At 43.3% G+C, this 14,146-nt stretch overlaps 1 protein-coding gene across 12 annotated transcripts in view; it reads right to left on the minus strand.

Annotated features, from left to right (window-relative positions):
* Positions 1–14,146, minus strand: part of HECW1 (HECT, C2 and WW domain containing E3 ubiquitin protein ligase 1) — a 600,315-nt gene that overhangs the window by 57,748 nt on the left and 528,421 nt on the right. For all 12 annotated transcript variants that reach the window (XM_074379771.1, XM_010341340.3, XM_074379772.1 and 9 more), the window contains 5 exons: positions 9,195–9,278; positions 8,672–8,781; positions 2,793–2,913; positions 1,918–2,031; positions 883–1,035 (listed from right to left, as the gene is read on the minus strand). In XM_074379771.1, coding sequence (XP_074235872.1) covers positions 883–1,035; positions 1,918–2,031; positions 2,793–2,913; positions 8,672–8,781; positions 9,195–9,278 — 582 coding nt within the window. The remainder of the gene's footprint in view (positions 1–882; positions 1,036–1,917; positions 2,032–2,792; positions 2,914–8,671; positions 8,782–9,194; positions 9,279–14,146) is intronic.

Genomic DNA, 14,146 nt, shown 5'->3' on the forward strand with positions numbered 1-14,146 from the left:
TGTCCAGAAGCCTTAGCACAGGTGGGTTATACTGATACTCTATAGCCAAACTATAGGAGCTTGGGCTCTAACACCAGCCGGCCCAGGCGTCACCCCAATGTCTCCCTTCAACAGCAGCATAAATAAGCCATGTTAGAGAAGAACCCACATTAGCCATCTCCTGGACTCATTTCCCTCTCCGCAGCAGGAGCTCCTGCAGTCAGAGCAGGGGTAATTTTCAAATCAGGCATATGGTGATGCAGCAGGAAAGTGCCTGCATCCCAGATGTCCCAGCAGCTTTCTGGACACCTCTAATACCCACATCTGCACTCACAAAACTGCACAGCATTGACGGATACCAATCTTCTTACACATATCAGTAGGTGGTAATAGAACACCTCAACAGCAGACAACCCAGAAACCAAAGACGTACCGGATTTTCAAGTCAGAAGAACGCATAGAGATCACCTGACCTAACAGCCATATTTTACAGTAAGATGCGGAAGCCAGTGTTCACAGTGCTAAAGTCATTGGTCCAAGGTCAAGCAATTTCAAACCCCAAAATACCTCCATGAAGCCTCCACTGGGAACCTTATAATTTTAGTAAAATTATCACCATTCATGACCTATGTCTACTGATCTTAGAGTCTTCTCACTAGGCAATTACTCTTTCTCACATCATTTTGCAGTTGACATATTATCAGTATCCTTGGTAAATTCATTGTGTGTTCTGAGTGAAGACTAACAGACTCTTCCTCCTTGGGCTCTGTCATTCACTCTCATCATCCTTCATAACATCTGGCTACTGCTCTAAACACAGTGGCCTCTGAGAAATGCTGTCGAATTCTGGCTAAGAAAGAGGAGAACTTTCAAACACAAGAAAGTGAACATTATAGAGCTTACCACTCAAGATGGTTTTCTACAAATGCGGACATGGGGCTGATCTGCACCGTGTAAGTATCATTTGCTGAGTACTCAAAGAGTCCATAGTAAGGATTGAAGAGCTCCTGAGACAGAAGGAAGAAGAACTCCCGCGAGGGACCACTGTAGTCCAGGCTGCAAAGAAAGCAGAGGTCCAGGAAGCTCATTCTATGCTCGGAGGTAGGGGGACCCGTTGTCACCCTGATTCTAGTGGGCCCTTTCAGAGTTGGTGCTGGGGAAAGTAGAGAACAGCCTCTACTCTTTGGAGTGAATTTCAGTGGAAGTATTAATTTGCTGTAGAAAATGAGGACGCAGTAATGGTTTGGAGATGTTTCTTAACCAGATATCCATGGATAAACTCTTAAAGCAGCGTTCCTTAATGTTTTCTTTTGATCATCTAACACCTCTGAGCTGAAACACACAGCTGGCCCATGGAAAACAAAGCCTTTGCTGTGGGACACATAAAAGAATTTCCTGCAACAGTGAGTGTGTGCATGCATGTGTGTGCGTGTGCGTGTGCGTGTGCGTGTGTGTGTGTGTGATGTGGGTGGACTGAAAAGGCTTCCAAGTTTATTTTGATACACCCCCTACATGGGCTTGCCCTTCATGGTTGAGGTAGTTTCCCAGGAAATCACTGAAATGATATGAAAAGTTTGGCAAGAAGTTGTATTGTATACATGTACTTTAAGAGAAAGAGTTTTTTAAATTAGATACTCAGAAGGTTACAACACCTAAAAAGAAAAGATCCAGTGTCCCGGGACTGATTTTTGGCTTATTCTTTAACCATGTGATCTCAGACTCTTGTGCACCTAAGATTCAAACATTTTAGGTTTTTGAAGAACATGACATTTAAAGCCTGGTAATGTCTGAAAAGAAAGACCCGGGAGGATGCGATCAGAACCATCTTGGGGTGAAGGCTGACAGCTACCCTGCTCTCTCCTGAGAAAAATCACCCCTGATCCTGAGGCTCTGGCCCACCCACACTTAGGTATCTGCATAAAACTCCTGGTGCCTCACCCCTCCTCTCCAACAAAGGTGACGTAGAGCTTGTTTCGCTGGAGCTCTTTCCGCGAATAGGCCATCACCTGATTGAAGGTTCCTTCCAACAAGTGATCCCGGCGAATAATGAGCCTGAGAAGGAGAAGAGGTGGTGAGCGGTGGCCCTGAAGTCAGGACACTGGACAGGGTTCTAAGTGAGTTGTGAGTGCCCAGCGTTAGGGTCTCACTCCCCAGTCTCTCCAACGATAGAGGAAAAGCAGGACACAGGTTCTATCAGTTCACCGAGGGATTATCTGAACACGCTTTTCAAAACATAAGGAGCACAAGAAAGATGTGTACATTGCTCGTGCATTCCATCAGACTGAACTACTTTTAAGTTAGTTCATTTTGATCAACTCATAGGCTATTGCTTAAGATTCCTGAGTTTGGGTTCAGCTCTTTCAGATGAAAATAATAAACTCGGAAGGGAAAATATAAACAACATTTTACTTAGACTTCAATTACAAAGTTACCGAGAGTCCTTAAATTTGACTAATGAGTTAAATGTTTTCCCCAAGAATAAGTGAAGGGAAATGTGAGATTTTTAAATTTAGTTCAAGATTCCTTGTTTTCTGAAAAGGTCTACCCTCTGATTTTTCTACATGCCTTTGTCTAAAATTTTCTGTTCTTTCTCATTCTCTTTCCCTCTCTTTCCTTCTCTTCCTGCCTCTCTTCCAATTTCTTAATGTCTTTTCTTTTTCCCTTCCAGCTTCCCAACTTCCTTCTTTCCGCCCCCCCATAACCTCTACCAAGCCAGAGTATCCAATCTCAAAAACAATATTACAAGGGTGTAGGGGAGAAAGGGACAGAAAAATCTACTGTCTGAATTCAGTACCAAGCACTGGAGCACTCACTTGATTTTCCCTGGACCCTGACCAAATCCTTTGGCTTCCAGTTTTCTGTAGAAATTGCGGAGCTTGGCCTCAAAGTCTCTCCGGTAGGGGGAAGGGGCTCTTGCGCTGGCTCTCTGTAAACCTGCAGAGAGAAGCACACAGAGGTCATCACTTTCTTTCCTTCTTTTTTGTTTCTTTCAACATGGAGTCTTGCTCTGTTGCCCAGGCTGGAGTGTAGCAGTGTAATCTCGACTCACTGCAACCTCCACTTTCTGGGCTCAAGAGATTCTCCTGCCTCAGCCTCCCGAGTAGCTGGGATTACAGGTGCATGCCACCACACCTGGCTGATTTTTTTTTTTTTTTTGTATTCTTAGTAGAGATGGGGTTTCACTATGTTGACCAGGCTGGCCTCAAACTCCTGACCTCAGGTGATTCAAACCCACTTTGGTCTCCCAAAGTGCTGACATGTGCCACCATGCCCAGATAATTTTTGTTAATTTTTGTATTTTTAGTAGAGACAGAGTTTTACCATGTTGGCTAGGCTTGTCTGGAACTCCTGGCCTCAAGTGTTCCACCCACCTTGACCTCCCAAAGTGCTGGGATTACAGGTGTGAGGTCATCACTTTCTGTGGAAGAACAAACACGCAAAGCGACAGTAGAGCAAGAGCCCAACAGAGGCACGTTCTGGCATCTCCATATTTTCCTTCTCCAAGAAGCCCCTTGATTTCCATCAGTCTCTCAGTGACTTTTATAATAAATAGAAATAATATACTAAAATATAAAAATAATTTACTAAATTCATTTATGAGTTCTAATGAGAATAAATATTTATGTCTTCCTCTCTAATTCTTTTAAGTTGTATTTCTCTTAACAGGTCCTGGATGAGCATTTTTCTTGGCTTAATTGTACTTGCATAATCTAAAATAACATAAACTGAACTAGACCAAACTTTTCATGTAAATTGCTAAAAGAAGTGATTGAATCTATAATGAGGTAAGTAGGACTTTAATATAGTCTGTCATGCTCCTGTATTGGTACTGATGCTGAAATAAACATACCTGTACAAAAAGGCTCAGAGCATTTAGGAGTTTAGATTAGAGTTTATGTTAGATGACATTGCATCATAAGAGTAAAGTTTACATTAATAATAATTCGTTAACTCTTTATAGAGAACTTTTGTCTCATTTAGAGTGCTTTGTAACTACTTTACTATGTATACCTTTTAATTTAAAAAAGAATAGAAAATTAACATTCTTATCCAAGTTTTACAGGCGGCCAGAATCAAGGTTTGCCTATTCAATAACCATTTATTAGTTACTTATTATATTCCAGGTACTAAGCTTACAATTTAGAGAAGACTGATGCTGGGAAACTCTCAGAAATGAGTATATAATACAAGTTATGATGATTGGATTGCTATCCATGAAGGAAAGAAACCCAGTTCTTTGAGATCACAGAATCTGCTGGCTAAGTCTGACAAGGCTTCTCTGGGGACAATCTGAAGAATAAATACGTGCAAATTCGATTGCAGGGGTCAAGAAAGGCTTTGCTTTAAGAGAGGAGATGAGCTGGGAGAAGAAGAGCATTGCAGGTGAAAGATCAGTATGTGCTAAGGTCGTGTGGCAGAATGGAAAGTGGTATTCCAGTTTGTCTGGAGCACAGGGTACAAGGACCAAAGTGATACAAAAACAAGGCCTGAGAGGTGGGCAGGAGCTGCATCAAACAGGACAAAGCACATTGTTAAAAATTTTGTTTTTATGCTGAGTGTAGTAGGAAGCCATTGCCTAGTGGCCGGCATGATATCATTGAATCATAAAAACATCTGTCTTCCTGCAGAAAAGAACAAAACCCCAGAGGACCAAGGAGGATTTAAAGAGCTCAGATGGGACTGGGCTGGTGTCAGTGGAGATGAAGAGAAGTGGGCAGAAGATGTATTTAAGAGGCAGTGAATTGAATATAAGTAGTGAGGGAGAGGTGGGTGTGAGATTTTGTAACTGAATGTGCTGCGGCGGCATTCACTGAGATGGGGAGCAGCAGAAAAAGAACACATTTTTGGGGAAGAGCATGAACTTGGCCTTTGATGATGGTCCCTTCGTCTGGAGAGAGACACAGTTTGAGTGGAGAAAAAAGCCTGGGTTTGAGCTGTAAGGATAATAGAAAGAGGAGGGTGAGGCTGCAGGAATGGTCAGAGTTCTCGTAGATGAGACATCTGGAGTGGTGTCCCAGAAGCAAACTGGAGACGGGATGTCGGGGGACAGCAGCTGGTCATGTTACAGGCTGCCGAAGATTAGGAAGGTGGAGAACTCCCCGCTGGATTGGACTGGGTGGCCAGAGTTCATGGCGACTTAGCAAAGACACCTCCTTTCATGCACGGGCGTGACAGAGAAGATGTGTGCAGGTTTGCTAGCCTTGTGGGTCTGATGGCAGGCCTTTGGGAAAGTTTCTGCTGTATGGCTTCAGCTTCTCAGTGAAGTAAAACAGGATGTCATCTGCTAGGAGACAGAAGGGGTGCTGAGGGTTGGAGGCTTTAGGGGAAATGTTTGAAATAACGGTAGAGATCGGTGTTCAAGGTTCATGTGAGATAAGAGATGACTCATTTAGAATTGTTAATCTGCCTTGTGAGGTGAATTTTCCCAAGAGTGCTGATTGCGGGGGGGTGGGGGGAGCAGAGAGGAAGGTTCATCTAGGCGGTAAAGCTCTGCCAGAGGGTGCAAACAAAATGGAGAGGGTCAGGAGAGTTCAGGGCATTGGCAAGGATGCTACTGAAGTGATGAACTGCAGAATCTCCGCTGCACCAGGGAAAGATGATAGAAAGGAAAGGAGAAAAGTCCATGGACCAGAGACCTTGATGAGGCCAAAGGATGGTACGAGGGAGGGTAGTGGATCAAGCACATTGGAAGGGAAGAGGAGGTTTGAATTAGTGATTTTGGAGATGATCATAAGGTCAGGAATGTGATTTTGGGAATAAGTGGTTGAGGCGGGGGAATAGAAAGTCATTGCAGACAAAGTCCAGACACTGGGAAGCCAGGGAATGGAATGAGGGTCCCTGTTGATGTTGAAGTCACCCAGGAGGACGGAAGGACCTGCTTGGGATGGAGAGAAAGACTACCAGACAGGGGCCGCAGGCCTTGAGAATGAGAAAAAGGTTGTAGATGACAGCAACTGGGAGAAAGGGAGGGGAGGAACGGGCTGAGTGGTAAAAGCAAGGAAACATGGGGGCCCCGCCCACCCGCGCCCTGCAACACCTGGGCCTGAGGGAACCAATGGCCACCACTTGAAAAGAAGTGGCCTTGGTGGGATACCACGTTTCAGGATGTTCACCGAACTAGAATACGAGTTTGTACATGCAAGTATAATTTTCTGTCCAGCACATTTCAGTATATTTTGTATTATGATTTTCACGACCACTGGTACTACCATGATCACTGCTGTGCATTTTTCAAATAATTGATGCTTTACAAAGTACTTTGGCATAAATGTCATGATTCATAATCTCTGTAGCACCTGGGTAGATTTCATAAAGGTCTAAGAAAACGGGGATGGTAAAGTTTAAAATCAACATGTTTGGATTACATATTCTAGGACCCTGTGGTCAATGCTAGAAAATAAAGAAGTACTTTGACAAAATGAACTGGTTGATTACTTAGATTCATGGCATCAGTCATATCTTTATCAGGAAAGTTTATTCCTTTTAGAATATCCAAATAATTCTCATTTAGGAAATAACTCTTCGTTTGCTCTTATTTTTCTATTTGTCATAGGATATCTCTCCCATATAATGATATTAACATCATAGTCTAGTATCAAAGTCTGTAGACCAAAACACAGACAATATTATCAGGGCCAATCTCTACAACACGGCAGACCATCATCAGATCTACAGCTCCTCTCCAAACTTTTTCCCCAAAGCACCCTGCTTTTGTCTTTGCTCCCCAGAAACAGGTTTCCCTCTGAGCGCTGAAAGTGTGTGACTGTGCTGAGGCTGGCTTTAGCAAAGCTCCTGGCCATGTTAGACAATGGGATCTTAATTATGTCGTGTGTCAGAGGTAGCAAGCATTGCGCATTTCCTTAACAATGCTGTTGGTAAACTTGTTTGAAGGAAGTGACGACAGGGAGAGACTATCCTGAAAACATAGTCTAACCACTAGCAAAACTACCTCTAAGAGAGTTCTGAATGCTACAACCTGGAGGAACCAGAACTGAAAGATACTCTAGTCTGGAGGCCTACGGCAGTACTGAATGATCCTAACTCTGAGTGTGACATCCCTTCTCGGAGACAAAGCTTATTTATTGCCAAGCTCTGTTTCTCTTCGGCATTTCACCACTAGTGTCAAAAACCACATTGCGACCCTGACCCTAGAGCTTGCGAGATGGGATGTTCCTAGGTGTTACAAATGAATCCCTTTTACTTTAAATGGTGCAACCACAGAAACCTATAATGTGCTAATGCCAGTAAAATACAAAGGGAAAAGTTCTTCAGTATCTGGATCCAGTCTGGAGGTATGGATTTGACCTAAGCTCTTTATATTGATGAATCCGGAAAATATCTTTTTTTGTTGTTGTTTGTTTGTTTTTTGAGACAGGGTCTCGCTCTGTCACCTAGGCTGTGGAGTACAGTGGCACAGTCTCAGTTCACTGCAATCTCTGCCTCTCGGGTTCAAGAGATCCTGCCTTAGCCTCCTGAATAGCTAATACTAAAGATGTGCACCAACACACCTGACTAATTAAAACAATTTTTTTTTGGTAGAGATGAGGTCTTACTATATTGCTCAGGCTGTTCTCGAACTCCTGGGCTTAAGTGAAACGCCCACTTCAGAGTCCCCAAGTGTTGGGAATACAGGCATGAGCCATTGTGCCTGGTGAAAATATCTTTTATTCACTGAACAGTTTAACATATATATTCCCTCACTTGGAACGGAAAATACATACAAAGAATTTCTGTATCATAAGTTCATTCTCATACATAAAGAAAACAGGGGAAGTAATTTTGAAATGTGTTAGAAAATTCTTTGGAATCTTTGTGGAGATATAACGATAGTTCCTAGCAGCCGTATCACCAAAAGTGGTGTGCGATCGAATTCTGAGTTACAAGGTAGAATGTTTCAGAAAGGGCACTTCCCTTTGACATGCTTGGAGAGTGACTTTGGAATGCAATAGTAATTTACAGCAGTGATAGTAACCTTTTCCTACAAAGGCCCAGAGAATAAATATTTTAGGCTTTGCAGACCACGTGGCTTCTGCTGCTCTTTCTCATGTCTGGTGTGAAAGCTACCATAGAACAGGCATGACTGGGTTCCAATTACACTTGATTTATGGACACTGCAGTTTAAATTTCATATAGTGCTCATGTGCCATAAAATACTATCTTAAAATTTTTTTTCTTTTTTTTTGAAATAGGGTCTCTCTCTGTTGTTCAGGCAGGAGTGCAGTGGTGAAATCATAGCTCACTGCAGCCTCAGTCTCCTGGGCTCAAGGAATCCTCTTGCTTTGGCATCCCTAGTAGCTGGGACTACAGGCACGTGCTACCTCACTTCGCTTATTTTTAATGTTTTTGTAGAGAAGGGGATCTTGCTACATTGCCCAGACTGGTCTTGAATTCCTGGGCTCAAGCAATTCTCCTGGCTTAGCTTCCCAAAGCACTGGGATTACAGGCATGAGCCACCTGTCCAGCAAAACATTTTTTTTTCCCCAAACACTTCAAACTGTAAACCCCATTCTAGCTTGGGGGGACATTATAAAAAACAGGCAGCAGTTTGTCAAAACCTATACAGTGCCTTTTCAACTAGGGAACTGGAAATGTCAAGAGAAAGAACACACATACAGAGTTCCTTTCATTCACCTTCACCTGGGGAAACACACATGGCCACTTAATGTGAGCTATTAGGCCAGATTCCCGTTACCTGGGGAGTTCTGAGGTGAGGAACAGGGTGAACAGCGGGGAGAGAAGCTATACCCAGGGTGGAAGGCAGCCTGCAGGGGGACGTAGGACATAATCTCTTCTTCAAAGAGACTGCAAATGAAAACAAAAAAAGAGTCAGTTTTACATCCCTGAGAAAGTGTTCATGAATTGGGGTAACAGCAGTGATAGTTCTCACAAAGCAACAAAAGCAATCAGATTGAAATTTAGTATAGAAGGACAGGTACATCCTGGCTGCAAATTCTCAGTGTTGTTTTAAACCCTGATTACTCCTACAACAAAGTTTCCATCAAGTACTTAACGCAGCTCTTGGTACCTCAGTTGTAAATCTAAGGACTGTGATGGACACAGGTGTACAAGGGTGGGGTCCCACTTCCGTTGCAGCTACTAGAATCCTCTAGAACAAGCCGTGAGTGTTTCAGTCTAGGCCGTTTTCTGGATGGCCATGATGGAGGAGAATTGCCCAGGGAAGCTTTCCCAGAACTGCTTTAGGCCTAGCCCCTTACCTAAGCAAAATGACCAGGTCTGCATCACAGGACAACTTCTCAAGCCCGTGATTACCCTCAGTCCGAATGTAATGGATTTTCTCCCTGAATCATGTGAGAAAGAAGAGGAAAATTAGATATAAACACATTAGCCCAGGAATACATCTTCTGATATCTTTTCTTCCTCTTCCAATACTGCTGCATAGCGATGTCCTAACATCCGGTGTATCTTGCCGTATTCTAAGCTCATATTGCAGGCTTGCAGGATGCTCTCTAAGGGACGGCCTTTCTACAGACTTGCACAGATACAGAAGCTGAGGAACACACAGAGTTAGGCCCTCAGGTAGCTAAGACAGTCAGGAGTGGTGCTGGATAAGAGAGGACTCCTAAAAGACTGTTCTGGGCTCATGTCTCGTGATAAATCTTGTGCCTGATGGAAAGTTTATAATGCCAATGCCACACTGGGCACAGAGGGGGCCTGGCCCCCAGAACCAAGAACAGTCTCCCAGGTCAGGCAAAGCACAGACATCAGTTTTGTCTCTGTAAGCTACAACTTGTCTACTGGCCCTTTTAGACAACCTTCAACTCCAACTGGGAAAATTATTTCAAGTAAGTCTATGGATAAGTAGAATTTTTTTTGGATCAAATTAACTTTGTAATTTTCTTCCCTGATGTCATTCAAATAATAAAAACACCATATCCAAGAATCTTTCCATTGTATGCATGCTTCAAAGGAGTTAATATTTTTTGCCTTTTTTGAAGAGATACAGAAAAATCAGGGAAAATTAAGGATCTTTTGAAAAAGATCTTTAATTCTTTTTTGTTTAATTTTTATTTTGATGTAATTTTAGAGTCATGTATAATTGTAAGAAATAAACAGACAGATCCTGTACACTCCTCACTTAGTTTCTCCCAGTGGTAAAGATGGATGATTTTCTTTTCTTTTTTCTTGCGACAGAGTCTTGCTCTGTTGTCCCGGTTGGAAGGTAATGGTGCCATCTCAACTCACTGCAACCTCTGCCTCCCGGGTCCAAGTGATTCTCATGCCTCAGCCTCCTGAGTAGCTGGGATTATAGGTGTGTGCCACCACACCTGGCTAGTTTTTGTATTTTCTTCAAAAAAATTTTTATTTTGAGACAAGATCTCATTCTGTTGCTCAGGCTGCAGTGCAGTGGCCTGATCACGGCTCACTGCAGCCTCAACTTTCCAAGGCTCCAGTGATCCTCTGGCCTTAGTCCCCCAATGTAGCTGGGACTACAGACGTGCACCACCGCACTCAGCTAATTTTTGTATTTTTAGTAGAGATCAGGTTTCACCATGTTGCCCAGGCTGGTCTTGAACTCCTGGGCTCAAGAGATCTGCCCACCTCAACCTCAGCCTTCCAAAGTGCTGGGATTATAGGCTTTAGCCACCATGCCTGGCCCAAAAGATGAATGATTTTTTAAAAAAAATCTATTTTCCAAAATACTGCAGATACAACTTTTTCCTCTCTTTGATTATATTAATATAAATCCAAATCTTTATCATCACTTGTATGGAAAAATATAATCAATTTTACCTTTTTGTATGGAGATCTTTTTTTAAAGGCAAGGGAAGATTTTGAGCCTCTACAAGACAGAATGGGATTAAACTGGGAAATGCACTGTGACCCAACTTCAGTGCGGGTGAAGCACCGCTGAAGGAAATGGCATCCCCAGAACCTGGGGGTGTGTTTACAGTGGCTTCGCTGGGGTTTGAAAAAGGGAGCAGCACTGCCGACATGTCATTCTGCAGGGAACATGTGGAAGCCCAGCCAAGAGAACAGAATATCCCCAGCCGCCTCATCGCCTGCTTCTCCCTCTGCCTATGTTCTTGACCCCATCCCTGGGCTTTTTAATCCAAATCCTGACACTAATTCACAGCCCTGTTGTTTGAAAGATGCTCTTGAATCTTCTCCTCTAGTTTAATGACGTTGGCCTTATGAATGACCTCAAATTTCTATGCTCTTTCAATGATAATGTCCCCTCGGTCAGGTTATTCTGCTGCTCCAAGGTATCCACATCTGGTGAAGCCCCTGGCCTCTCTGCCTGGAGAAAAAGAAGCCCAGAGAGGGCCATCTCCACTAGGGCAGTGAAGTGCTATCCCCAGTTTAGAAAGTGCCACCCAGTGCAGCGGTTCTATCGTGGCACCACCATATGGACCGCATCCAGCTGTCGGAATGCGAAGCACAATTTTCTGAGAGTTTTGGTGGCTCTCCCTCGGATATTATACCCCCTGTCATATCTAGCAATATTTCATGCAGAGCCAGTGGCGCAGGGGACCTCCAGATGCCCCCAGGACTCCATCCCAAAGTGCATTGAGAACTGGGGAAGACATCCAGGGGTGAGAACATCAGCTGTCTCTCCTGCAACTCTCTCTTGGCCATCGGGAAAACTCCAGAGCACACTTTCTTTAGAGCTCAGGACAGGGCAGTTGCCCGCCTCCTTGATATCTTGACATCTCCACTTGTGGCTTCAAAGACCTTCAAACTCAATATACAAAAAGAAATCCTTGACCTTCTTTCTCTCCTCAGGTCAGTCCTCCATTCTTTCCCATTTCAGTAAATGACACCATTATCCACTCACCTGTGTAAGCCCCATAGTTGGCTGTCACTCTTAATTGGTCTCTTCTCCTCACCCACTACGTTCAAGCTGTCATCAGCTCCTGTTGTTTCTGTATCCACCGTATCACCCCAAACTGCTTCCTCCTCTTCATCCATATTTTACCATTATCCACACGGCCATCATCTCTCACGTGGGTTAATATAATAGCTGCCTGCATAGCCCCTCTTCCATCATAGCCCCTCTCCAGCCTATCTTTTTCCCATAGGGCTGCCCAAACATTGCATCTGTGTTTTTAATGACCACAGATGCAATCACATTTCATATTGCATCTGTGGCCATTAAAAACACAGATGCAATCGTATTTCTTTCCAGCTGAAAGCTTCTCAATTACTTCTCAAATAGAATTGCCCTTCAAATAAAATTTTTCCCTATTGGTGATAGGACCTCCCTCTGCAACTTGACCAGGGTAGGTCTCGCCTACCCACCCAATCTACACCAGGGCCACACTAGCTTTCTGCTATTCTTCACTTACAGCTAAGCTTTTCCTGCCTCAGGGCTTTTGCGTACTCTCTCCCTGACCTCTACTTTGCATCTCAAGGCACAACTCCTCATCTTTCAGGTTTCAGCTTAAGCACCACCTACTTGGAAAAGCCTTCCCTGCCTTCGGCTTAGGATGTAAGTCCTCTTCCTCTGCACCAGCATATTATCCACTGTTGCTGAATTCTAATCATGTTCTTCATGGCACTTAACATAGTATGTAGCTATATATTTGGCTTAAAAAAACCAACCCCAAGCTTGTCTATTATCTGTCTCCCTCAATAGATTGTAAATTCATTTTGAGTTTACATGTTTGTTTTGCTTGCTACTGCATACATAACCCTGAGACAATCCTGATTCAGATGAACTACACAATCAAAGCACTAGTTGAAGGACTGCCTCCATGCTCCTTAAAGAAAACAGATGCCATTAACCTCTGGGTTTTCTGGCTCCATCCCCTTCTCTACATGTGGCTTCCTGCTTTTCACTGCAAGTCACTGCTGTTGTCTGGACAGTTTTCTCAATACTCAAACCCAGCAACTGGCTTCCCGGACCCAAGATGTAGACTCCATGACTCCTGGAGAACAGCAATGGCTGAACAGGGGTCACTGTCTGCTCTTGAGGACCACAGAGGAAGCCATGAGTTTTTCTGGCTTGGGTCCTGAGGAGAGTGGTATTCTTTTCAATTTCTGAATCTTCAAAGTGGATCTGACTCACCCTGACATGGCCCTCGAGGCAGGTGGAGGCCTCGTCATGGAGAGCAGGGCCCGGCTTCCTGCATCTCTTAGGCTTGACCTCCTGAATAACATGTTCTTGCTCTTTTCTTTCTGCTTTTTTAGTTCTGTTGTCTCATAGTCTAGTTTCTGATAGTCATTGTGAGCCTTCTGTTTTTGATGAAATATTTGGGTTTTCAACCTGGGTCCACAGTTTCTTTAGGGTCCATTAACTATTTGAAATTATATTCAGAGGTTTATATTTATATAGAGAGGAGAGTCCACAGAAGCCTCCATCAGCATCTCAGAGGAGTTCATAATCTCCAAATAGGTTATAAGTTTCTACACTAGATAATTTCCAAGTTTTTTTCAATTCCAATGTGTCCTGATTTCAAGTGCCCTCAGCTCTGCAAAATCATAATTGTACAATCCCGTACTGCAACAAAACATTTAAAGTTGCCTGGATTTTGTTACAATGTGATAAATAATAGGGCTGAAAACAGTTTACTGTCCTTTGGAAATGTATTCCACTCTTTTATATAGGGAATTACTTTAAAAAGAAAACTTTTCGAATGATTAAAATGAGGCTTCAGTGTCTTTGGTGAGTTGAAAGTCTTCCAAAAAGTGAACAGTGAATTCATTACTTAGCGGTAGAATCAGTAACGTAAACAATGTTCAAGAGCAATCATGAGTCGAAAACCCTTAAGATAATACAACTCCCCTGGAAATCCCTTGAAAATTCCCTTAGGTTGTTAGGTGAGTTGAAGAGCAGTTCATGAATGAGTGACCCATGTGGCTGAGTATGACCTGCCTTCTGCGGCAGGTGCAGTAGTGAAACTTGGGCAGAGAATCCTTAAGAGTTGAACATAAATGAAAGTAACAATCCATCATGCCAGGGTTCATTTGTTCATGCTAAAGATCTTTCATTCACTCTAAAAGTAATTGGTGTTTCCTATTTTTAAAATCCCATACTGCATGGTGTTTCCTATTTTCAATCCCATACATACCCAGCTATCAGCCTGATTCACAAGACTGCACCACATGGGCAGGGAATAATGAAAGGCAGCCATTGACGGGATTCTGGCTCACCCTGCCTTATACTTTACACACCCCCTGTACATATAACAACCATGCCCACATT

This window comes from Saimiri boliviensis, chromosome 10, assembly GCF_048565385.1.
Source record: "Saimiri boliviensis isolate mSaiBol1 chromosome 10, mSaiBol1.pri, whole genome shotgun sequence".
Classification (NCBI taxonomy): domain Eukaryota; kingdom Metazoa; phylum Chordata; class Mammalia; order Primates; family Cebidae; genus Saimiri; species Saimiri boliviensis.